Source organism: Gekko japonicus, unplaced genomic scaffold, assembly GCF_001447785.1.
Source record: "Gekko japonicus isolate JY-2015 unplaced genomic scaffold, Gekko_japonicus_V1.1 scaffold219, whole genome shotgun sequence".
In the NCBI taxonomy this organism is placed as follows: domain Eukaryota; kingdom Metazoa; phylum Chordata; class Lepidosauria; order Squamata; family Gekkonidae; genus Gekko; species Gekko japonicus.
Window position 1 is genome coordinate 794 of NW_015165241.1, and position 25088 is coordinate 25881.

Sequence of the window (25088 nt, forward strand, 5' to 3'; positions counted from 1 at the left end):
GTAGCAAAGAATTTCTATCAGTTGGTTTCCTGTAGCCCTTGACAGCTAATTTATCACCATTTTTTAACAATAAAATTTTTATTTATTATTCAATAAAAATACAAACATGAAATTCAAGTCTGAAGATTGTACAAATTTATGGTAGAACGTATAAATGTTAGTAAAGGATAATTTATAGTGCACTTTAACATTAGAAACAATGATGAGTGTGGTTGAAGAATAAATGATGAAACCTCAGATATGCAGACGATACCACTCTAATGGTAGAAAGTGAAGAGGACCTTAAGAGCCTCTTGCTCAGAGTAAAAGAGGAGAGCACAAAAGTGGGCTTGAAGCTCAACATCAAAAAAACTAAGATCATGGCATCCGGCCCCATCACTCCTTGGCAAATAGAAGGGGAAGTTGTGGAAGTAGTGACAGACTTCACGTTCCTGGGATCCCAGATCACCGCAGACCGTGACAGCAGCCATGAAATTAAAAGACGCCTGCTCCTTGGGAGGAAAGCGATGGCGAACCTAAACAGCATGATAAAAAGTAGAGACATCACCCTGCCAACAAAAGTCCGCATGGTCAAAGCAATGGTATTCCCAGTAGTCATGTATGGCTGTGAGAGCTGGACTATAAGGAAGGCCGAGCGCCGAAGAATAGATTCTTTTGAACTATGGTGCTGGAGAAGACTCTTGAGAGTCCCTTGGACTGCAAGAAGATCAAATCAGTCAATCCTAAAAGAAATCAACCCTGACTGTTCCCCGGAAGGCCAGATAATGAAACTGAAGCTCAAATACTTTGGCCCCCAAATGAGAAGGGAGCACTCACTGGAGAAGACCCTGATACTTGGAAAGATTGAAGGTCAAAGAAGACGGGGACGGCAAAGGATGAGATGGTTATACAGTGTCATAGATGCAACGAACATGAAGTTGAGCAAACTTCAGAGGACGGCGGAAGACAGAAAGGCCTGGCGTGATCTGGTCCATGGGGTCGCGAAGAGTCAGACTTGACTGTGCGACTGAACAACAACAAAAAATCACAAGTAGGTATTAAGAAAATAGAGAGACAAAGATAGGCGGTTGGAATAGATTAACTAACATTACCATAGCCATAGGTCATCAATCACTTTAGGAAATTTATTACCATTATTGAAAATTGTAACATCTAGGAAGTTCATCTCCACACGTGCATCTCTATTTATCATAGTGAAGAAAATCCTTGCCATATGCAAGCAGCCTCAGTTTCTTATGGATTGAAAATGAGCATCTTGTGTTACAGTGTGCTGTGCTTGGGCATGAGAGAGCTGTTCAGATTCAAATCCTTTGGCTGAAGGTTGGGATGGCCCTTGGCAAAATTAGCCTCAGTGTCAACTTACCTGGTGAAAAGAAATGTGATACTGGTAAAGTGCTTTGTATACTGAAAATGTCTATATGAATGTTTAATAAGCACGTGTTTTAATAAAAATGTGGATTTTTTATTTTAGTTGTTCTCTTTGATTGTTTCCAGCAGTCTGATTGGTGCAAAATAAATAAACAGGTTTATGAAAAGCATTTAATTACTTTTCCCCCTGAACAATAAGCTGTTTGTTTGTGTTCTTTAGTCTAAGAAACCGGTTTTTCATAAAGTCCAGACAGGAGAAGGGAGCTCAAGAGGGATGGGAGTTTCTTAAAAGTGAAATACTGAAGGCACAATCACAAATGATTCCTATGAGAAGGAAAAATGGGAGGAGCCTAAAGAAGCCAAGGTGGCTTTATGAACAGCTTTCTAAGGACTTGAAAAATAAAAAAGACATTCAGAAAGTGGAAGGATGGCCTTATAACCAAGGATGAATACAAACAAATCACCAGTGCTTGTAGAGAGAGAGTTAGGAAAGTTAAAGCTCAGTATGAGCTTAGGCTAGCAAGAGATGCTAAAAACAACAAAAAAGGGTTCTTTTCTTATGTTCAAAGTAAGAAGAAGAAGAATAGAGAAGATATTGGATTTATACCCTGCCCTTCACTACCCAAAGGTGTCTCAGAGCGGCTTACAAACTCCTTTCCCTCCCCCTCCTCACAACAGACACCCTGTGAGGTAGGTGGGGCTGAGAGAGCTCTGACAGAAACTGCTCTTTTTTCAAGAACAGCTCTTATCAGAACTACGGCTTGCCCAAGGTCATCCAGCAAGGTGCAAGTGGAGGAGTGGGGAATCAACCCCAGTTCTCCCAGATTGGAGTCCGCACACTTCACTACACCAAACTGGCTCAGGAAAAAGAGCAAGGACATGGTAGGCCCATTGCGGGGACAGAAAAGTGAAATTTTAACAGGTGATGAAGAGAGAGCAGAACTGCTCAATTCCTGCTCAATTCCTACTTCTCCTCAGTCTTCTCTTGCAAGGGATATGGTGCTCAACATGGCAAAATAATAATAATAATAATCATTCAATTTATTGATCGCTCAATCCTTGCAGAGCTGCTGGCTCTGAGCGATTTACAGTTACTCATGTGTTGACACGGGACTAACAATGATGGGGGTAAGGAAGGACAACATATATCATTAATCACACACTTCACAGTCAACAGGGAGTTTGGTCAGCTGTAAGCATCAGACGTGTTCCGGCAGCATTCTTTAGTTGGCGTCGCTTGATGTTGTCAGCATTTTTCTCAGTTGCAGCGCACCACTGCCACCGTCTGGCCAGAATGGCCCATTGCAGGCTTTCCTTTGATGCTGCGTAGATCTCTCTCAGCTTTTGATCTTATGCGCAGACCTTCCGTTTGTCGGCCAACACTTCCCACTCTAAGGAGTGGTACCCATTTTATCTACTCGCTGAAGCTTTCAAACCGCTGGGTGGACGGTGAGCTGGGAACATGGCTGGTAGCTCACACCAGTGCAGGGCTCGAACTGACAGCAGTCCTGTTCAGCTCAGATGTTTAACCAGAGGATAAATCCCCTGAGCCACCGCTCCCCTGGGTCCCCTGTCCTGGGACCTGTTTTGTTCAACATCTTTATCAATGATTTGGATGAGGTCCCCTGTCCTGGGACCTGTTTTGTTCAACATCTTTATCAATGATTTGGATGAGGGAATAGAGGGAAAAACAGAACACATGATGAGGGAAGGAAGTTGCAGCCTAGGATTGACATAGGGGTAGTACATAAACACCTAGTTTCTTTAAATGAAGCGAAGTCTTCAGGGCCTCCAAGGGTACTAAAAGAATTTGCGAATGTAATTTCTGATCCTCTGTCCATTATTTTTGAGAATTCTTGGAGAATTCTTGAGGATCTTTTGGAGGTGCCAGAAAATTGGAGGCGGGCAAATGTCCCCATCTTCAAGAAGAGGAAAAAGGAGGATCCGGGTAACTACCGACCCATCAGCTTGACGTCTATACCTGGGAAAGTTTTACAACGAATCATCAAACAGACAATCCTTGAACATTTAGAAAGGACGGCTGTAATTATTAAGAGCCAGCATGGGTTTCTCAAGAACAAGTCATGTCAGACTAATATTTTCTCCTTTTTTGAGACAGTTACTACCTTACTGGATCAGGGGAATGCTGTAGACATAGTTTATCTTGATTTTAGTAAGGCTTTTGATAGGATTTCATATAATATACTCTTTGACAAATTGGACAAATGTGGTTTGGATCCTACGACTGTTAGGTGGCTCTGTAACTGGTCAAGAGATCGCACCCAGAGAGTGCTTGTGAAAGGTTCCTCGTCTTCTTGGAGAGGAGTCACAAGTGGAGTGCCTTAAGGATCTGTCCTGGGACCTGTTTTGTTCAACATCTTTATCAATGATTTGGATGAAGGAATAGAGGGAATGCTTATTAAATTTGCAGATGGTACTAAATTGGGAAGCAAATATGGTAGAAGACAGAGTCAGGATCAGTGTTCCCTCTAAGCTGAGTTAGTGTGAGCTAGCTCACAGTTTTTTAGCCTCCGGCTCACACATTTTTGTCTTAACTAAGGAAGGATGGCTCCAGAGCAAACTATTTTATGCAGTAGCCAAATCGCTCACTCACAACTTCGATGCCAGTAGCTCACAGAGTAGAATTTTTGCTCACAAGACTCCACAGCTAAGAGGGAGCATTGATCTTGACAGGCTGGAAAACTGGGCTAAAAGAAATTTAATGAATTTAATTGGGGTAAATGTAAAGTTCTGCATTTAGGTAGGAAAAATCAACTGCATAATTATAGGTTGAGGGGGGACTTGTCTTGGCAGTAGTATGTTCAAAAAGGATCTAGGGATCTTAGTAGACCATACACTGAACATGAGTCAGCAGTGTGATGTGGTTGCTAAAAAGGCAAATGTGATTTTGGGCTGTATCAACAGAAGTACAGTGTCCAGATCACGAGATGTGATGGTACCACTTTACTCTGCCCTGGTTAGACCTCACCTAGAGTATTGTATTCAGTTTTGGGCACCACAACTTAAGAAGGATATAGACAAGCTGGAACGTGTCCAGATGAGAGCAACAAAGATGGTGAGGGGTCTGGAGACCAAGTCCTATGAGGAAAGGTTGAAGGAGCTGGGTATGTTTAGCCTGGAGAAGAGACGACTGAGAGATGATATAATAACCATCTTCAAGTACTTGAAGGGCTGTCATCTAGAGGATGGTGTGGAGTTGTTTTCTGTTGCCCCAGATGATAACCAGAACCAATGGGTTGAAATTAAATCAGAAGAGTTTTGGGCTAAACATTAGGAAGAACTTCATGACAGAGTGGTTCCTCAGTGGACCAGGCTTCCTCGGAAAGTGGTGGGCTCTCCTTCTTTGGAAGTTTTGAAACAGAGGCTAGATGGCCATCTGACAGCAATGCGGATTCTGTGAACTTAGGCAGATCATGAGAGGGAGGGCAGGAAGGGTTGCCTCAGTGCTCAGTTCTTGTGGCCCTTTTTTACACACCCAGGGTAATGCTGATTGCCACTTTGGGGTCAGGAAGCAATCCTGGAAGTTTGTCATCCTCTTCTGGGCATGGAACAGCTGCATTGCTTTATTTATAGCAATTTGCAATTTTATAAATTGGTTCTTGCCAATTTATACCAAGGTCCTGATCCCACCGAGGTTACCGGTAAAGGATTCCGAGGCTGCTGTAGTTAAAATTGATGTCTTTTACTAGAAATATGTTTCATACAAACATTACTGATGCACTCACACATTCAATCAAGTCTCTAAGATTTAAAGTAAGAAATAAGCACAGTTGCATTAGCAGGTAGGGGTGATGATGGGCGATACTTATTTGTTTTGAAGCCTGGTTGTTCCAATGAAGAATGGATGGGAAGAAATGGAAAACAAAGGGAGTTCACACGACCAGAACCAGCCGGAACGCGTGGGTCTCTTGACTGCAGATCAAGAGATCAATAGTAGAGGCAAGGATTGGGGATAGCAAGGGGTACTCAAGGGGAGTAAAAGCAGACAGGGGTTGTGTTGGGGGAATGCTAGCTAGGAGAGGCTGGGTGACTGGTCCTCTCCTTTTAAAGGGGGTCCAAGAGGTGGGTGGTAACTGTGCCAACCTCTTGACCCACCTACCTGTTAGTCCGTCCCAAAAACAATCCTATTGGTTGCAGGTAGGGAGGGAGGTTACCTAGGAGGGATGGCCAATATTGTAACCTAAAACCTTAATCAAAGGATTGGCATCTGAGCAGGTGTGAAATCCAGGCGTCAGGATGCTTCCTTGTAATGCTGATGAAGTTGGTCAGTTCCTTTGATAACCAAATGTCCATCTGGCAGGAAATGCCAGCTCAGGAACAAAGCAGTTACATATCGATGGGTGATATGTGACCAGGAAGCAGCTTTGCCATGGTGGCTGTCTCTTCCCAAAGTTGTTGTTTCATTGCTAACAATAATGGAGATTTGTGCTTCTTCACCAGGCTGTACAACTGTGTTGCTGAAACCTTATTTACATGTAAGGTATGTGCAGGCACCCTCTATGTGTGTCATCACAACAGGTGACGTAAAGTGTACAGTTCTCTGAGCTCATGTGTATGTGCACAGTCCATTGTGTAGCAATAAGCAGTCCATAAAACAAATATCAGGCTTGTTCCCTAACACAGCGGTCGCTGTGGGTGTGGAGGGGGAGGTATTTGTGAATTTCCTGCATTGTGCAGGGGGTTGGACCTTCCAACTCTATGATTCTATTGAGATAACTGTGTTTAATTCCACTAGTTAAGCAATCAATTGTAGTTGCAGAGTTAAAAGACAGTTAACTGAAACAAGATGTAGTTTCTTTGCAGTCCCAGAGGTAAACTGGAGACTTCAGAGAGATTAATTTCCTTGCATCTGAGGCCCTTTAGATTAGCTCTTTGTGAAGAACAGCTTATTTTCAGAGGATAATGGTAGGATTGTCCAAGTGACCAGAAGGCCTTCTCCTGACCTGTAGTTCTCAGCAGGTAAACTTCTTCACAGAATGGACATAAGCATTACCATCTCCTGATGTCAGCTTGATGTGCAGGAGCTAGTATAAAACCTGGCAACACTAGGGGATGGCAATCTATGTTCTCCTGTACCTTTAAGAGATGTATGGACTAAGGAGGAGGAAATTTCAACAGGTGCAGCTCTTCTCACCCCTGCAGAAGAAGCTGCATTGACCAAAAATAATTCATTAAAGGTACAGTAGCCTACTGTCAGCTAGCTGCCATGTTTCACTTGTATTTGTCCTTTCCTGACTGTGGCGCAACTGCGCATGCTTGCTCGCTTGCTTTGCTCGCTTGCTGTAAACAGCGATAGGGAGGCGCTCATGAGACCGTGCGAACTGGCGGGGCCAGACTGGGTTATCTGACTAACCTTGAGGAGGAGGGAGGGCTTGCGTTCCACTGTTGGTGTGAATATTTCTGCTCTCATGAAGCACAGAGACTCTCCCGTTCATTATGTAACCTCCCGCCTGGAGAATTCCCGCGTGTGCGCTTAGATTTCATTTGCTTCGCCAATTGCAGCATTATGTTATATGTAGTGATGCATCCGCCCCATTGTCATTCCTAACAATATACCTGTAGACCATGACAACGGACCTGTAGTCTAATAAAGCATAACGATTCCCTGGAAACGTGTGTGGAGATTTGCATGCTGTTGAACCTGACAGAAATTGTTAGGAATCTCCTTTACCCCATCGGACCGATTCTCTCCTGAATGAGATGAGCGGCTCCGGGGGGGGAAGGGGTTTCCCCACCAACCACGTTGGTGCCTACACCAACTACCACAGCGGTGCCAGTGATGGTACCTACGACAGTGCCCACCATGACCCCAACCATGACAGCACCGGCAGTACCCATTCCGACGACTTCGGGAACGGGGGTGCCAGTGATGATGGCCCCACGGATGACGGTGAACTCAGGAGGGCCGGTGTCAATGGATGGAGGGGCCACAGGACCAGGATCAAATCCCTACTCAGCCAGGAAGCATTCTAGGTGACCTTGGGCCCATCACTCTTGCAGCCTGTGTACCTAACAGTTGCTGTGAGTAAAATGGGGAACCCTGAGATTAATGAAGGAACGTGAGACAAAAATATATATATTTTAAAGCATAGTTGATTTCTTTGGTGACAGCCATGCCTTTTATGTCATACATAGTCATGTATTTGATGTGACATTAGAGGGCAAATGCTACTTTCATAACTAATTTACTGCCCCTTGCTATACAGATGCTTCCAGGACACTTAAAGGGTGCATGAAAATTCAACCTTGGGCAAAACCAGCCCAAAGCTAGTTTCTTCAAAGAGTGCCATGTCCTCTGTTCTGCCAGAAATGAGAGATCAAACAGTATGGCAGTGGTGACGATAGAGTGTGCTAGAACTGCTCCTCTCCAAAAACAGAGAGAACCCCCAGACCAGACCAGTAGTGCATGGGGTAAAGGAGCCATAAGCACAGAACTATGCATACAATGATCTGAATGCAAATGCTCTATTCCCAAATACCCTTTTGAAGAAAGTTGTGTATGCTGTATCCCCCCTGGAGATAACATGGATGAGTGACTGGAAGACTTCTCTCCCTTTTCAGTAGGGTAAGACATCAGCAGCCATGTTATACTGAATCAGAACAATGGTCCATCTAGTCCAGAACCATCTTGGTGAATGGCTGCAATTCTTCAGAGTGTGGGGATTCTTTAACTGAAGGTAGCCAGAGACTGTCCTTGAGACTTTATGCATAGCTCTGCCACTGAGCTACAGCTACTGATGCCAATGGAGACCAACGTTCCGGCACTTCTGCTCCTTTGCCTAGACACAGGTCAAGAAGAGTGGCAGCGTCCCATTCTGGCACAGAGATCCAGCAGTTTCTGTGAATGGGCGATCATTGCAGGCCATAACTGAATCGAGTGTGGGAACCTCGAGCTAGGAAGGAGGCTCCATGTGAGATGAGGCATGTCCAGATCTGGAGTGGAGGTACAACAAAAGAAAATCATAAACAATTGAGGGTTCTTCACAACCATGTCAAATAAATAATCTTCAGTTTTCCCCAGCCCTTCCTTACAACACCAGTTCCCAGCCCTTCCTTACAACCTCATCCTTAATCCTGTCTCTTCACACACTTATGTCAGCTCCCAGACTCTCATAATGGGCAGTGTCCCCCCCCCTCCACTTCTCTGCATGGGAAACTTTTCTAAACTGATGCAACCCCTGTCCCACTTCCTTTGGCTTAATGGGGCGTGCCTCTATCCATAATGATGGCAGATGCTGTGGTACTGTGGGTACTAGTCCTGGACTCATACAGCTACACCTTTGAATATCTGTAGATAAAAGATAAGCAGAAAATGATCCTCAGGGGATAGACTTGGTGCTCATCAGGGCAAATTCACACTATTCTCAAGAATAATACCAGTGGGACTGGAGATACATCTTCCTCCTCTTCTTTGTGGATGTTGAAAAGGTGTTGGGGTTTTTTAAAAAGAAAATCATTGTACTGAGCCAGAACAGTAAGTCATTGACCTAACTTGGGATGAGTTTCCAGCCCAGGAGAACAAGATCAGAGACAGAGGTTGTCCTACTCAGTGATGGGCTTCATACCAGGTAGAAGACAAAGACCATATATGCAAGTAGCGCCAATCCCGTGAGAATGTAGAATGCCATATTTTGCAGGTCCATTATAGTTGTCACCACAAAGTAAAGGTTGACTGCACAAACTAGTCCAGTGATCAGGATCATCACAATCTTCCCTATGCTAAGGAGAGAGGAATAAGAAAATGGGAAAGGTCATGACTACTAACATGGAAGAGCACCCCCCAGAATCCAACAGCTATCAAACTCCAGATTTGTCACATGACACGTCGGCACTTTGAGTTTAATGACCAGAAAGGGTACATGGGTGAAGACTTTGGAACCTTTTCGGAGATCCCTTCTCATAGATCCCTTGCCTACAGTCCTTCTTCCCAAGCATTTTGCTTCCTTTGGCTAAGTTAGAAGGAAAATGACGTTGGCCAAACAGATGGTGGTATTGGCTAAGTTAGAAGGAAAATGACGTTGACCAAACAGATGGTGGTGTCCGAAGAGGAAGAGGAAGAAGAGAAAGAAGAGGAAGAGGAGGAGGAGGAGGAGGAGATGATTGGATTTATACCCCACCCTTCACTACCGAAAGGTGTCTCAGAGCGGCTTACAAACTCCTTTCCCTTCCCCTCCCCACAACAGACACCCTGTGAGGTTGGTGGGGCTGAGAGAGCTCTTGACAGAAATGGCTCTTTTTTCAAGAACAGCTCTTATCAGAACTACGGCTTGCCCAAGGTCACCCAGCCAGGTGCAAGTGGAGGAGTGGGGAATCGAACCTGGTTCTCCCAGATTAGAGTCCGTGCACTTAACCACTACACCAAACTGGCTCTCTCCCTTTTCAACCTCCCTTTCAACCTACTTGTGTACCCCTTTTGTACTCTCAATTGGACTCCTACACCCTGTTTTATGTGGCACAGGGACAGATCTGGACTGAAAGCCTCAGATGTGCTACCAATAAATCTAGTTTACATCTGTGGTTTATATGCATTAACTCTTGGTTATAATGGGAGAAGCAAAGTTCAGCTTCCAGTAGCTTCTGCCATTTAGAATGATACCCAGAAGCAGGGAAGTAACTGGCAGATTGTGATGCACTCAAGAGAGAACTGAGGTGTTCAGGGGAATGTGTATGGAAGTCAGGAGAGGCCATGGGTACAAACAACAGGCATGGCTGTGTGCTGCAGACATCTAAAATTTAGCTATCTGAGAAGCTACACTTCCATTTTAAGAAAACGAAAGATGCCAGCCCTCATATAACAGGTTGGAAAAAAACGAGGAAAGGTATGTATTAAAGATTCCAAAAAGGTTTTGAATGTTGAACAGGGCTTCTAGTAATCGGAGAACGATAATTCCACCGGTATGTTGACCTATTCCCCCCTCCCCACCAAGTATGTCACGATCTGCACATTTTCTTCCCCCTCCACATATTGTAATTAGAATGTGTCATTTATTTACTCTAACAGAACTAGCACTTCCTTTTAATAACATTTGGACATATCCAGAACAATGGGGAAACCTGGAAAATATCTCTCCCTTATAATAATTGAATAGCAACGTTCTATTTCGCAACATTCTAAATTTGGCCCCTTTAGTGTTAGGCCGGAAGAACTGCCACTCAGAAGACACTGGCTGGGTTGACTGGCTGCTTTGTGCAGTCCCGCCCAGCATTCCAAGGTCATTTGCATGTGGAAGCTGATTGGACTTCACTCCATTCCACACCTCAAACTCACCCCCCCCGCAAGGCAGTTGGAATTTTCAGTTGCATAACATACCTCATAGGGGAGAGGAGAATGATGTCAGCTGCCCTTTCCCTAGGCAGAGGCTGTGGGGGGGGGGGTTGTAAAACTTAAGACAGACAGGCAGATAAAGGTTGGGTGATGGTTGTCAGGAAAGGACATAGGGTTGCCAACTCCAGGTTGGAAACTTCCAGGATATTTTAGGGATGAAGCCTGCTGAGGGTGGGGTCTGAGGAGGAGGAGGAAGAGGGGGATCTCAGACAGATACAATGCCATACTGCCCACACTCCAGACAAGCTGTTGCCAGTCTCCAGGTGACAGCTGGAGAGATCTTAAAGCTTTGGTGCTAATTCAAATTGTTGCAATTTATCGACAGAGTAGTGTTTTGGAAAATCTTTAGGAATTGTTTGGTGCATTTACGATGGGGTCCTGGGGAACTATTGATGCCAATCTTGGCCCAGCAGCCATCAAACCATTCTCTTCAACCCCCTGCTGTGCAGCTGACTTTCCCCAAGGGTTGCCAAACTCCAGGTGGGACCTGGAGATCTCCCACTGTTACAATTGATCTCCAGATGACAGAGATCAGTTCCCCTGGAGAAAATAGCTGCTTTGGAGGGTAGACCCTATGACATTACACCTGCTGAGTCCTTCCGCCCCCCCCCCGCCCAATGCTGCCCTCTACAGAATCCACCCCCCAAACCTCCAGGTATTTCCCTCCTTAGAGCTGGCAACCCTACATTCCCCTCAGTGCCTGTTGGTAGGCAACTAAGCTTGGTCCTGTCACCTACTTTGGCCTTTGGGAGAAAACACATTGGGGCCAATCCTGATAGGGTTGCCAACTCCAGATGGGAAATTCCTGGAGATTTGAGGGATGGAGCCTGAAGAGGGTGAGGTTTGAGGAGGGGTGGGACCTCAGACAGGTACACTGCCATAGACTCCACCCTCCAAACCAGTCAGTCCCACATAGGGAACCATTGTTGCCAATCTCCAGGTGAGGGCTGGAGAGCACTCAGAATTACAACTGCTCTGCAGAAGGGAGGGCAGAAGTCAGCTGAAGTCAAAGGGGCAGATAATGGTAGGTTGGTGGCTAGCTGGGAAGGAGATGGGGTTGCCAACTACATGCTGACAAATTCCTGGGGATTTGAGGGGTGGAGCCTGGAGAGGGTGGGGTTTGCAGAGGGGTGGGACCTCAGACAGGTAGAATGCCATAGACTACACCCTCCAAACCAGCCATTTTGTCCTGGGTAACAATTGCTGCCAATCTCCAGGTGAGGGCTACAGATCACTCACAATTACAACTGCTCTTCAGGTAGCAGAGATCAGTTCCTCTGGTGAAAACAGTGGACTCTGTCATTATAACCTGCTGAGGTCACCACAGCAAACTGACACTGTTTGCCCAAAGCCAGAGCACTGCCCCAGAGCCTCTTTCTAGATCTCGTTGTATTGCTTTCACAACGGGCTTTACTGCTAGTTTGGATATATATTTGGAGTAAGCAAAGATGGATAGGATGAGGTAGAGAGTTTCCTGGATAGGAGGATCAGAGGAGGGAAATGGCTCGGTTGCAGGCTCAATACTACTGAAGTACATGCAGTAATATGTATTACTTGTACCAAGAAGCTTTCAAATTATTAACTGCTGCATTCTTTGTACACATCTTTGGAAATCATGCTGTACTTCATGGCATCTCCATGTTGAGCTACTTACATGCCATTGGTGAAGTCCTGCATGAGAGGCTGCATGCTGGTGAATGTGAGAACAGGTATGACCGCAAATGGTAGCTGGAAATAAGGGAGTAAAATGGGTTGAGTGTATTTTAAAGAATCTCGTTTCCCTTCTGCCTCAGAAACTTCTGAAATACTAAGAAATCGCTGGCTACTAGGGAATTCTCAGTTCTTTGATATTTGTGCATGCTGATCCACATATTACAGAGTACAAAGGTTGGGTCTGGGGTCCATATCCGGTGTCAGACAGGGTTGGGCCCATAGACCCAATGTGTGTATTTTGTAATGTGTAAACCAGCAGATTTGTACCTGAGGACCCCACTTGCCTCTTGCCCATCCCACAATTTCTCTGCACCTACAGAGGCTTCTCTAGCTGGCCAGTATTAGAATAGTCCTTCTGCAATCCCTGACCTCCAAACTGGCTAATGAGTTTTGTTGATTCAGGGAGTTTCAGTCTGCAAACATTTAAATAGCTGCAAGTGAAAAAGAAGCAAGGAATGTTCAGATTTCATTTCCTCTGGGAGAATCAGTCCCACCAGTCTCCTTAACCAGCAGGAGAAAAAGGCAGGCCCAGCCTGTTTAGAGCTGAGCGTCGGAAAGGAGACTGTACGGGGTGGGGAGAGCACCTGAGGCTCATGTGTATCCTGGAAACAGAGAGAAGCTCCTGTATGGGGATGGAGGCAGGAACCTTACAAGGATGCTCTGCAGTGCGTTGAGAAAGTCATTCAGGCCCGTCAGTTTTTCTACACCCTTGAAAGCAGCGACAAAAACAGTGGGGATGATGGCACAGGAGCGAGTGAAGACCACCCGAGCAAAACGGGACCAGCGTAGTTTCAAGAAGCCCTGAGAGTGGATTAAAAAAAAGCTGTTATTAGATTCACAGAGGTCAAGTGCCTCACCTATGGAAGCGTATATTGCCATTATCTACCAAGATATTCTCCTCCCATTTGAAAAACCCTATGCCTCCCATTCCCCCCCCCTTCACGTTTTGTGAAGAGCCCATAGAAGAAACAGGACCTACAACTACATTCCATCATTATGGACCACAGATATCTTGCAAGAGGCTGCCATCTGGTGGTCAGTTAAGTCTCTGCCAAAAGGTGAAATCTTGTAGAAATACTAAAGAAGGGTGAGAAAGGGTTCGGCAAAACGGCCGTTGCATGACTGGCATGAGTGAACCAGTCAGCGGAATCAGGAACAGGTCTACCGTATGAAGATTTGGCAATAGAGCCATGAGCAAGGGCAGGTTAAAGTAATTCCCCTCTCCCTTAAACTCCAGTTCTGGTTCTTCCAGCTGTCAATAGTATTATGATGGGGCCATTTGCAGTGACCCCTGGCCTGTAGAATCCCCCAGCTCTCTTTCCTAAAGTGGAAGACAGCAGGCACTCCAGCCCAACTGCCTCTCCTCCACGGACACACCGGAGAAGAAGAGAACTTCACTCCCTATATGCCTTGAATTAATTTCTAGTACTAGCAAGGATTTCGGTTTTTTTAAAGCAATGGAGTTCCAATGTAGTGTTAGCCATAATCCTTTTAGGGAGATTCTGAAAGTAAGTTTGAAGGACGGAATGCATGCCCCCACTTTCATTATTGGATCATTATGCCCAGGATGCCACCACTATTATTATTATTATTATTTATTAAACTTATACCCCGCCCTCCCCACAAGCGGGCTTAGGACGGCTTCCATAAAAATATAAATACATTAAAATACACAATATTAGACCAAACAATAAAACATTATAAATACAAAGTGCTGGTGGCTGATTAAATTAATCTAGATGGTACATTACAGGAGTAAATTTCAACTGTCCAGATGTTCCGTGATGTCTCTGCTCATAATCAGTTTGATGTTAAAGCCATGGGCCAGGCCTGCTGTAACGGCCTGCCGTAAGAGCCTGTAGCAGCGGCAGTGGCAACCCCTAATTAAATGCCTGGCGGAAGAGCTCCGTCTTACAGGCCCTGCGGAACTGCAAAAGGTCCCGCAGGGCCCTGATCTCCTCCGGGAGCTCGTTCCACCAGGTAGGGGCCGCCACTGAAAATGCTCCGGCCCTGGTGATCGCTAGCTTGGCCTCCCTATGTGATGTCCAAAAGAGAAAGGAGAAAAATTGAATTGCCATAAGGTGGGTCAGATTATTCATCATGAGCAGGAAAAGTGGGTTTCTGGGGGGGAAGACGGCATATGAAGACTTCACATGTAGCAAGTGTGGACATACAGTTAGGGCAGCTGGCTAATGGATGTCAACAGTACAATAGTAGAAAGTGTGTCTTGCACACACAATTATCTATTTATGTATTTATTATTTGTATTTATATCCTGCAAACGGGCTCGGAGGGGGGGTAACATCATTTGTAATAAATACAATCAGAATTTAAAATTTAAAACACAGAACAATATAAGAAATTAAAAATTGGTGGTTACAACTAAAACTAAGATTCAGCAGGCTATAAAGGGCTTTCGGCCCGTTGATATTCAGGGCTCTTTTTGTAAGATAGCCATAAGGTGGGTCAGATTATTCATCATGAGCAGTGTGGACATGCATTTAGGGCAGCTGGCTACTGGATGTCAACAGTACAATAGTAGAAAGTGTGTCTTGCACACACAATTATCTATTTATGTATTTATTATTTGTATTTATATCCTGCAAACGTGCTCGGAGGGGGGGTAACATCATTTGTAATAAATACAATCAGGATTTAAAATTTAAAACACAGAACAATATAAGAAATTAAAAATTGGTGGTTACAACTAAAACGAAGATTCAGCAGGCTATAAAGGGGTTCCGGCCCGTTGATATAGATGGAATAGTGGCCAGCTATCAGTGGGTAGATGACAGCAACTTCGGGGAGGCCACGTGTGGGCGCCCACTGCCACAGCCAAAGGCCTGGCGGAACAGCTCCATCTGGCAGTCCCTGCAGAATGGAAGGAGATCCCGCAGGGCCCTGATCTCAGTAGGGAGCGTGTTCCACCGGGCTGGGGTCAGGGCATAGAAAGCCCTGGCCGAGGTAAGACGGGCGTCCCTTGAGCCGGGGACCACCAGGAGGTGTTGATCTTTAGAGCAGAGCACTCTCTGGGGCATATACAGGAAGAGGCGGTCCTTTGATATGTTGGTCCCAGGCCATGTAAGGCTTCGAAGGTCATTACCAACACCATGTAGTGAATCCAGTACTCAACTGGCAATCAATGCAGTTGGCGGAGCACAAGCCAAATGTGAGCCCACACAGGTGTCGACGTCAGCAAGTGTGCCGCCGCGTTTTGCACCATTTGCAATTTCTGAGTCAGCCTCAAGGGCAAGCCTGCATAGAGTGTGTTGCAGTAGTCAAGCCTGGAAGTGACCATTGCATGGGTCACTGTAGCTAAGTCCTGGGGGAAGAGGTAGGGCTTTAGTGATCTAATCTGCCTAACATGGAAAAATGCAGGTCTGGCGACTGCGGCAACATGGGCCTCCATAGAGAGAGGGGCATCCAGTGTTACTCCCAGGCTCCTCACTGTCTGGGCCAGCACCAAAGGCACCCCTTCCACTGTGGGGAGTCTGGTGCCCACATCTTCCCCCCCCCCCCGACTCAGATACAGGACCTCCATCTTCAATGGATTTAACTTCAACCGACTCTGCTGCAACCAACCAGCCACAGTGTCCAATGACTCAGCCAGTTTTTCAGGGACAGAAGATGGATGGCCATCCATTAACAGATACAGCTGGGTGTTGGGGACTTCCTGTTTATGCAGCAGCGTGGTCGGTAGTGTCTCGGAAAAGCTCCAGAGACATACCAAACTGGCCCACCTTTGGGGAGGGGTCTAGAGGATTCTAGACCCAAGGAGGCTCCTGGGGGGGGGGGCTCTGAAATCAGTGGGATGCATTTTGGGGTCACTCCTCTCAGTTAGTCCAGGAGCAGAGAGACCCGAAAGTAGCCTTGTTTGCCTGGTGGGTACAGCAGCCTTCCTTGGGTTTTAGCTGTGTGCTATGGAACACTTAAAGATAAGAGAGGAAAGAGAATCTGCCTGTAAGTTGTAACTAAAGGAAGCTCCAGAGACATACCAAACTGGCCCACCTTTGGGGAGGGGTCTAGAGGATTCTAGACCCAAGGAGGCTCCTGGGGGGGGGGGTCTCTGAAATCAGTGGGATGCATTTTGGGGTCACTCCTCTCAGTTAGTCCAGGAGCAGAGAGACCCGAAAGTAGCCTTGTTTGCCTGGTGGGTACAGCAGCCTTCCTTGGGTTTTAGCTGTGTGCTATGGAACACTTAAAGATAAGAGAGGAAAGAGAATCTGCCTGTAAGTTGTAACTAAAGGATCAAAGGTCTCCCCTCCCTATCTGGTTGTAATAAATAATTTCACAGAAGGAAATCTGGAGGAGGAGGGAGGAGTGAGAGACAGTAGTTTAAAGTCCATTTACCCTTCTTTTTCTATCTATTGTCTTTACTTGGACTTGTTTTTTGCTCTTGGCTTTTTCTTCTTTTTTCTTCCTGGGACTGGGAAAAGCAGTGGTTTGCCGTTGCTTTCCTGGGCATAGCAGCCATGGTTTTCGTTGATGAACCCCACTTACCTTCTGAGCTCTAACAAGAGCAAGGCTAATCTAAACTACTTAGGCTGCTGCAGATAATTCCTTTATATTTTCCCCTGAAAGTTTAAAGTGTATATACTTTTTTTTTTGTTTAAAGGGCTTAAGAGTTTCAGTAATCCAAATTTTATAACACACCCATATTCCTGTACAATGTATCCCTTTCCCAGGCTGATGCCCAAAAGGAGTTTTGCTGAAAAACAAGTGTTAGGTCCACTGACCGCCACTAGGTGATAGCGTATTCACAGGAGCTTGGATCCTTGGGAACAATAGGGACTAGGATCCTGAGACCTCTAGCGGTCACCAATGGGAACCTTGGCGGGAAGTTTAAACCCACCAATGGAATCTGTGGGCAGTCCACAGAGACTGTATATAGTTGGGCCTCGGGCCGGTAATGTTATGTTATGTTGTGTGCTAGTAATATATTGCTGGCTAGGTGCCGTAACAATAAAATTCTTCTTCTTGTGTGCTAGTAAACATGAGCTGAATATCACTATGTTTCCTCATCGTTCGATACGTCCAACCCACTACACAACAAGATAACTAGATGCCTTGCTTTACCTATGTACTAGATTCACCAAAACTAAAATGTCTGAGAAATGATAAATTTAACTTTTAAGAAACAGCATGAGGTTGGGCGTAACAGTTATGAAATTAAATCTCTTTTTGAGCACCATACAGCGCCACTGTGTCTTCAAACTTGCCAAGAGAAATAGGGAGATCAGAGGGAGAAAGAAATGCCCCTCAGGTAGATCTACTCCAGGTAGTTTCTTACCTCCATAACAAACTGCCCTGCATAAGTCCCCGTCATGGTAGAACTTTGACCAGCTGCAAGGATCCCGATGGCCCAAATGTAGAGAGCAATGGACCCAAAGTAGCATCCCAGAATAACTCCCTGGGAAGAAAGATAGAGAGACAGAAATGGTTAAGGGGCATCCGTGGTGTATTCTGTAGTATTTAGTGTTTATTGAATGTTTTCTCTTGCAGTTTATTTATTTTATTTATTTATAATTTAAATTTCTGGATCGCCCAATCCCTGAATACATAGGGCTCTGGGCAATTTACATCAGCCTACCTCTCATTGTTTCTCTTTCTGCTGTGTGTTAGTGCTTTTGCTCCGAAGGTCTCTCTGTTGTATTAGTGGCCTGCAGTCAGTTACTGTCGTTTTGCAAAATCCTATTGCAGTAAATTAGGGTTGCCAGGTCTGTTGGAGACGCTAGCGGGGGTGCAGGGGATTTTCTCGGTGCTGGAAGCGTTGCCCCCGACATGCCAACATCACCGGAAGTTGGGGGGGTGATGCTCTGGTTTTTGGGCAAAATTCTATGGTAAAATCACGCTCAAACCATAGAGTTTTGCCCAAAAACCAGAGTCCCCCCCCCCGACATCCCCCACCTGCCTCACCTGCAGTTGCATCTGATCACACAGTGACAGGCTAAGCCTGCAGCTTCAAAGGGAGGTGTGTGATCTCGCAACTGCGTGTCAAATTCCTATAGCCTCGCTTCCCCTCCACTCCACTTGCATGTGTCACTGCAGCCCAAATGTCTGTCTTGACTGCATCCAGTGCAGCATTTCTGTGTGCTGCAATGCAAGCAGGAAAGTGGCAAGACCAGAATGAGTGACAGCTTGCCTGGAGAGCAGTCCACACAGGGAGGGAGGGAGGAGTGACGTGCAAGCATGTGATCATGCACAGTCTCGGCTTGGGGGGGGGGAGCAGGCGTCTTTCTGCAAGAAACTTACCCCTTGGAATAGGTCCACAGAGACTGTTTGGTTATTCATGGGAAAGGTATTCACATAGGGACTGGAGTGGTTTGCGCATACATCGTGCTGGAATACAAGGGCAAAAAAAGTATTATCTGTCAGTGGCAGAAACTCTGAGCGAAATAATATTAACAATATTACATTGATATAGAGTTTTCAGTGTTCAAAGCACTTTACATTCTCTTCCTCTTAGAGCAAACCCATAAAGTAGACCTGTATATTGCAGATGGGGGAAAGGGGGCTGGCTGAGAAGGAAACTTGCTTTTGAGTTGATGGCAAAGGAGGGATTTGGATTGGGACTCATTTTCTTGGTAATTATACCACGCCGTTTCTCCCTACTCGTGCACATTCTATGGAGAGAGACCTGCTGGGAGGGAGAACTCGGGATACATTTAAACACTCCTTAAACAGCTAACTGCTTCATTGTCCTTCCTGGATCTATGCATTTTCCTAGAGCAGACAGTAATTATTCAAACCAATCGAAATTTATACCATCGAAATATCGTGAAATATTCATCAGTTTATAATTTATGATAATGACAATTGTGTTACACTTTCACTATGACTTCATGACTCCCCCCCCCCCCGATGTTCATGTAATGCCTCTCGAGGTTTTGGGGCTTGTTTGTAAAATTAGCACAGTTAACCTGTTACCTTTTGTTTTGTTTTCTCTCTGGATTTAGTCAATAAAACTTAATTTAAAAAGAAGAAGAAGAAGGAAACACTTATTGGTTTGTAGCCCTTCCACTAGGGCATCTATTAATCTGGTTAATATAACCCAGCTGGCCTGCAACTAGGATTACTAAATCCAAAATTCAAACGAAGAATTCTGGCCTATTCTGTGAAGAAATGCAGCATGTCCCTTAAAATAAAAGATGTTCATCAATTTTAGCATGATCCTAAGTTTTGCCCAGCTACATCCAAACACTGGTGCTCCGATACTTTTAGACTTTGGACTTGATGGTTTTATGAGAACTCACCTTGGCCCATAATGTGTATTTCAACTGATTTTATGAATTTAACTGTAAATTGCTCAAGCAGGACTCTGAAGAGGCAGCATTAAAATTTCCTAAATAAGATTACTAAATAAATGCAAAGTTACAGGTGGCCTGGGGAGGGGCACTGATCCTGTGAGAGAGCAATGAGTCCTGGAACTCTGCCTGATGGTACCATAATGATTCATAGACACTTGCAAAAGGTACTGGCTGGGCAGGCTCTTGTGACGGGAGAAGCTTCCCTTGAACGACTCCATACAATGGAATATGAGTTTTTTAATAATCATGGGAAGGAAGCCCTCCTTGTTATGTCTTTGTACTGCAGGCATATGAAAAGTTTCACCTGCCAAGACTGTTTACATCTAGCCAAAGAAAAGAAGTTCTGCTCTTCATTTCCCTTTTAGTGCCCTATTCCATCCCTGTTCCACTGACTTCCATCCCTGCACACAGTACTTTCAGTATCAAGGTCAGCCCTGCTCACAGATGTTTACTGGATTAGGATAAGCAGAGAGGAAAGGCCATTTCACTCCCTGATTGGCCACACTCAGGAAATTTTGGTGTAATGGTAAAGAGCAGTGAAGTGGAGAACTGGGTTTGATTCCCTACTCCTGCACAGGCAGCCAGATGCACCTTGGGTCAGTCACAGTTCTCTCAGAGCTGTTCTCTCAAGAGCTGTTCTCAAAAGAGCTGCCTCAGCCCCACCTACCTCACAGGGTGTCTGTTGGGGGGAGAGGAAGTGAAAGGAGATTGTAAGCAATTGGATTGCTAGCTATTTGGGGGGGGGGACATGCAGATCTACCCTCACAGAGGAGGGAGAGCTTGTACCTGAAAAAAACTTGGTCTTAAAGGTGCCACTGGACTGTTTTGGATTACTAGCTATTGGGGGGGGGGACACACAGATCTGCCCTCACAGGGGAGGGAGAACTTGTACCTGAATAAAACTTGGTCTTAAAGCTGCCACTGGACTGTTTTGAATTGCTAGCTATGAGGGGGGAATGCACAGATCAAGAAAGAAAGAAAGAAAGAAAGAAAGAAAGAAAGAAAGAAAGAAAGAAAGAAAGAAAGAAAGAAAGAAAGAAAGAAAGAAAGAAAGAAAGAAAGAAAGAGACTGAGTGAAGGGTGGGGTATAAATCTAACTCTTCTTCTTTCTTCCTTCTAAGGCATCCTCCATACCCACATTGAAGGAAAAAGAGAGTAGGCAGAAAAAGAACACTCCCATAGTTGATAAGGAACCATGAGCAGCCCCAGCGGATGTCAAGTGAGTGAACAATGGGGTTTAAGCATAGTACTCACCACTTGCTGGTTGGTTTGATGGTAGAAGGCTTCTCCGAACACAGACATGACAAAGAGGTTAATGAGAAAAGAGATAAAGAGTGCAACGGTGGACTCGATCAGGAAGTACTTGTTGGCCTCTTTCACTGCTCGCCCATCAGTGCGATCGATTTCTCGGGTCTGTGGGGAAAGGAGAGAATGTTTCACAGCTCCACTAGTCACGCAGGATATTCGCTAAGCCCCCAAATGCAGCAGCTGAGGAGTTGGATCATGGGGAGGTTTTTGTTCCGAGTGTTGTAATAACTTGTAATTCAGTAATTTCCCAGAAATTGGATTGAAATTTCCTGGACATTGGATTTTTATCCCATTACATATGCTAACTCATTCAGTCCTCACGTATGTATTCTCAACAAGAAGGACTATAAATCCTCTATTTCAGTCTATTTCTTTTTCAGAATAGTATATTAGAAAACTGAATGGATGTCCGGGCCCCCCGGGTTCCCCCCCCCCCCCCGGGTGTGGGCACAGAGCACATTGGTGGTGTCCTGAAATAGTCTGAGGACCCCCTCCATCTGGGAGAGGGTCAGCCAGTCCTTAGAGCGGATGCTAAGCTCCCCTCCCCCTGCTGGATGGACACGGAGAAGATGACGTCCTGCACCATGATCTTCTGCTCTGCCAAACACGCAGTCATGGCACAGGTAGGGTGCCCACGTCCCGGACGAGGATGTGTTCTGGCTCCTCTCCCTCCCCCTGCTTCTCTCTCAGAAGCCACGAAGAACTGATTCTGTGCAAAAAGTGGCCAGCCAAGCACCGGCAGTTCTCCAGCAGGGACTTGATCTTGATGGTGGCTTCATCCCACCCTGACCAGCCAAGGTTCCCCACCCCCAGGGCATCCCTCACCACCAGGTGCAGCTTGTGTGCCATGCAAAAAATGGTCCCAACTTTAGCCCCCCTTAGTGGCCTAATGCATGTCAGGGATGCCATCTGTGACTAGATAGGTGGGCACAGAGCACATTGGTGGTGTCCTGAAATAGTCTGAGGACCCCCTCCATCTGGGAGAGGGTCAGCCAGTCCTTAGAGCGGATGCTAAGCTCCCCTCCCCCTGCTGGATGGACACGGAGAAGATGACGTCCTGCCCCATGATCTTCTGCTCTGCCAAACACGCAGTCATGGCACAGGTAGGGTGCCCACGTCCCGGACGAGGATGTGTTCTGGCTCCTCTCCCTCCCCCTGCTTCTCTCTCAGAAGCCACGAAGAACTGATTCTGTGCAAAAAGTGGCCAGCCAAGCACCGGCAGTTCTCCAGCAGGGACTTGATCTTGATGGTGGCTTCATCCCACCCTGACCAGCCAAGGTTCCCCACCCCCAGGGCATCCCTCACCACCAGGTGCAGCTTGTGTGCCATGCAAAAAATGGTCCCAACTTTAGCCCCCCTTAGTGGCCTAATGCATGTCAGGGATGCCATCTGTGACTAGATAGCCACAGGCAGGGGTCATTTCATAGAAAAAGCGGTGTAGGAGCTCATTAGCATAACTCATTAGCATAGCTTATTTGCATATGCCACACCCCCTGACATCACCGGAAGTGTGTCTGAAAGGTATGCAGACGGAGAGTGATTTCAGCTAAGCATACCTTTATTTAGTTCAGGACAAAGACGAAGGGACCAGCTCGCAGGCTGGTTATATATGTTCAGAAAACCCGCCACCAAGTACACCTAAACACACCCCCTACTCCCGATAGGCTATTTACAGTAACCGGGCGACCATTGGTCTCCCGGCTGAGAAGCTGGCCCTCTGATTGGGGCCGGCTAGGATCCTACGGACCCATTGTCTTTGGACATGAAGCTATTGAAGAGTTGTGCCTGGCCAGCCCGGGCAAGTCCGGGCATGTCAGGCTGAATACATTACACCCCTCCCCCCTTGGTTCAGAAGGCACCCACAGACGAAGTCCTTCAAGTAGGCGGGTGGCTTCTTGGGGCGCGTCGAGCGTCGGGGCTCCGGGGTAGCGATGGGTTCGGTCTCGGGGGCCCTGGGAGCCGAGGGGCCTGGGACCGACGAGGGCGCCGAGGAGGCAGGACAGGCTGGCACCACGGTGTGAGGTGGTCACTTCTGGGTGACGCGCATGTCGAGGTGGGGGGGCCTGATCCGGCGGCAGCGGGGAACGGGCCTCTGGGGTGGGGGTTTCCCCGCCCCCAGGGGGGACCCGGGAAGCCTATTCTGCCACCCCCCGTGGCTCACTCACCCCCCATCAAGGCCCCACCAGCCCCCGTGGCCCACCAACCCCGATCAAGCCCCCACCACAGCTGCCACCCCACACCAGCCAGGTGCTGGGAAAGGCGGGGGGCTGTGTGGGCCTTTCCTGGGCCATCCGCCGAGGTGGGCAGGCCAGGAAAGGTGGCAGGGGGCTCTGTAGGCATTTCCCAGGCCATCCACCAAGGTGGGTGGGATGGGAAAGGAGGTGGGGGGCTCTGTAGGCCTTTCCTGGGCCATCTGCTGAGGCGGGTGGGCCGGGAAAAACAAGCAGGGGGTTCTGTAGGCCTTTCCCAGGCCGCCCACCGAGGCAGGATGGTTGGCAAAGGTGTGTGGGGCTCTGTAGGCACTCCAGAGGGGCTCTTTAGGGTGCTCTGGAGGCCTTCTCTGGGCCCTGCACCTTGGCGTGAGCCGGGGAAAGAAGGGTGGGGTGCTCCAAAGGCATTCCCTGGGCCCTGCTCCTCGGCGTGGACTGGGGAAGGCGGGCTGGGGAGGGTTCTGCAGCTTACCTGGCTGCTTGTTGCTCCTTGTTGCCTGACTGTGGGCTGCTGGGAGCAGGGGGTAGGGCTTGTTGCATGTGCCTGCCCCCTGGGTTCCTTACTTTATGGCAGGAAATGACCCCAGGCCACAGGTGATAATTCAGGCAGAGACCATAGGAAAAAGGGGGGTATTTTGCAGAAGACCAGATAGGGAAACCCATCCAGCAACTCTGGATATATTCAGGCAGAGACCCCAGGAAGCAGGTGGGGTTCATTGGGAAGGGGGAAAAGGAAACCCCATCCAGCAACTCTGGAAAAATTAAGGCAGAGACCCCAGGAAGCAAGTGGGGTTCATTGAGGAAGAGCAGAAAGGAAACCCGATTAGGAACTCTGGAACAATTCAGGCAGAAAAACCAAAAAGCAGGTGGTGTCCACTGGGGAAGGGCAGAAAGGAAACCCCATCCAGCAACTCTGGAACAATTCAGGCAGAGACCATAGGAAAGGGAGGGGGGGTATTTTAGATCAGAGCAGATAGGGAACCCCAGGCATCAGAACCCCATAAATTGGTCGGGTGGGGTAGGTGCTAGAGATGCAGAGGAAGGAGGCAGCCCCAAGGCTATGACTGTGGGACAATTTAGGTAGAAAACCTAGGGAAAAGTGGGGGGGTTTGAGTTGGAGAAGAGTGAGGGAAAGTCACTTTGAAGCAATCCAGGCACAGCCAATTCAAGGGGGAGGGATGAAAAGTAGGCCAGTCATTCTATCCAGTCAATCTAGAACAAGCCCTAAAAAGCATGTTTGCCCTCCCTTCGCAGCAGAGAAACAAAGGGTGGGGGGAGGAATTGCAGCACGGAAACCCAGGGCAGGCAATTCCCCTTGGCTCCTGACTAATTTTGATGAGGAATCTCATGTGGCAGTGTGTATCATAGCCAGGAGATCCACACACACACCCCTGGGCCCACCAGGAATGCAATTTTGCAAATGCAAGGACACCAAGAACTCCCAAAGACCTGAATCGAACAAAGACAACATGCACAGCTCCATCGCTTATATACATCCTCCCTCCCTCCCGTCGCGAGGAGTGGAGGCGGACGTCTCTTATTGGCACACGGCACTGCCTGTCAAGCTTGGGAAGGTCCGTATTGGCATTTCCAGGGCTGCAGAAGACAACCCCCACTAGCTTTTTTGCAGGAAAGTTTGAGGGAAGGATTTCTTCTCTGAGTGCTTCTGAACCACCGCGAAAAGAGGTACATGCCGAGTATGTGATTCCCGAGCTGCGGCTTGTGAACCTCAAACCAGCAAAGTTCAGTCTGGACTTTCGAGTCTGAACTGGTTCTTGTCCATCCCTATAGTTTACCTAACCATCTTCCATACAGCAGTCACCTCATGAGTATGCT

General features: G+C 46.9%; 1 protein-coding gene across 1 annotated transcript in view; it reads right to left on the reverse strand.

The window, feature by feature from the left end:
* Positions 1 to 7499: 7499 nt before the first annotated feature.
* The window catches only part of SLC11A1 (solute carrier family 11 (proton-coupled divalent metal ion transporter), member 1), a 48028-nt gene continuing 30439 nt past the window's right edge, over positions 7500 to 25088 (reverse strand). The window contains exons 9-15 of the mRNA XM_015410030.1: positions 20989 to 21147; positions 18680 to 18766; positions 17718 to 17837; positions 13079 to 13228; positions 12369 to 12442; positions 8955 to 9108; positions 7500 to 8322 (exon numbers count right to left, since the gene is read on the reverse strand). Of these exons, the coding sequence (XP_015265516.1) occupies positions 8242 to 8322; positions 8955 to 9108; positions 12369 to 12442; positions 13079 to 13228; positions 17718 to 17837; positions 18680 to 18766; positions 20989 to 21147 (825 nt within the window). The 3' untranslated portion in view covers positions 7500 to 8241. The remainder of the gene's footprint in view (positions 8323 to 8954; positions 9109 to 12368; positions 12443 to 13078; positions 13229 to 17717; positions 17838 to 18679; positions 18767 to 20988; positions 21148 to 25088) is intronic.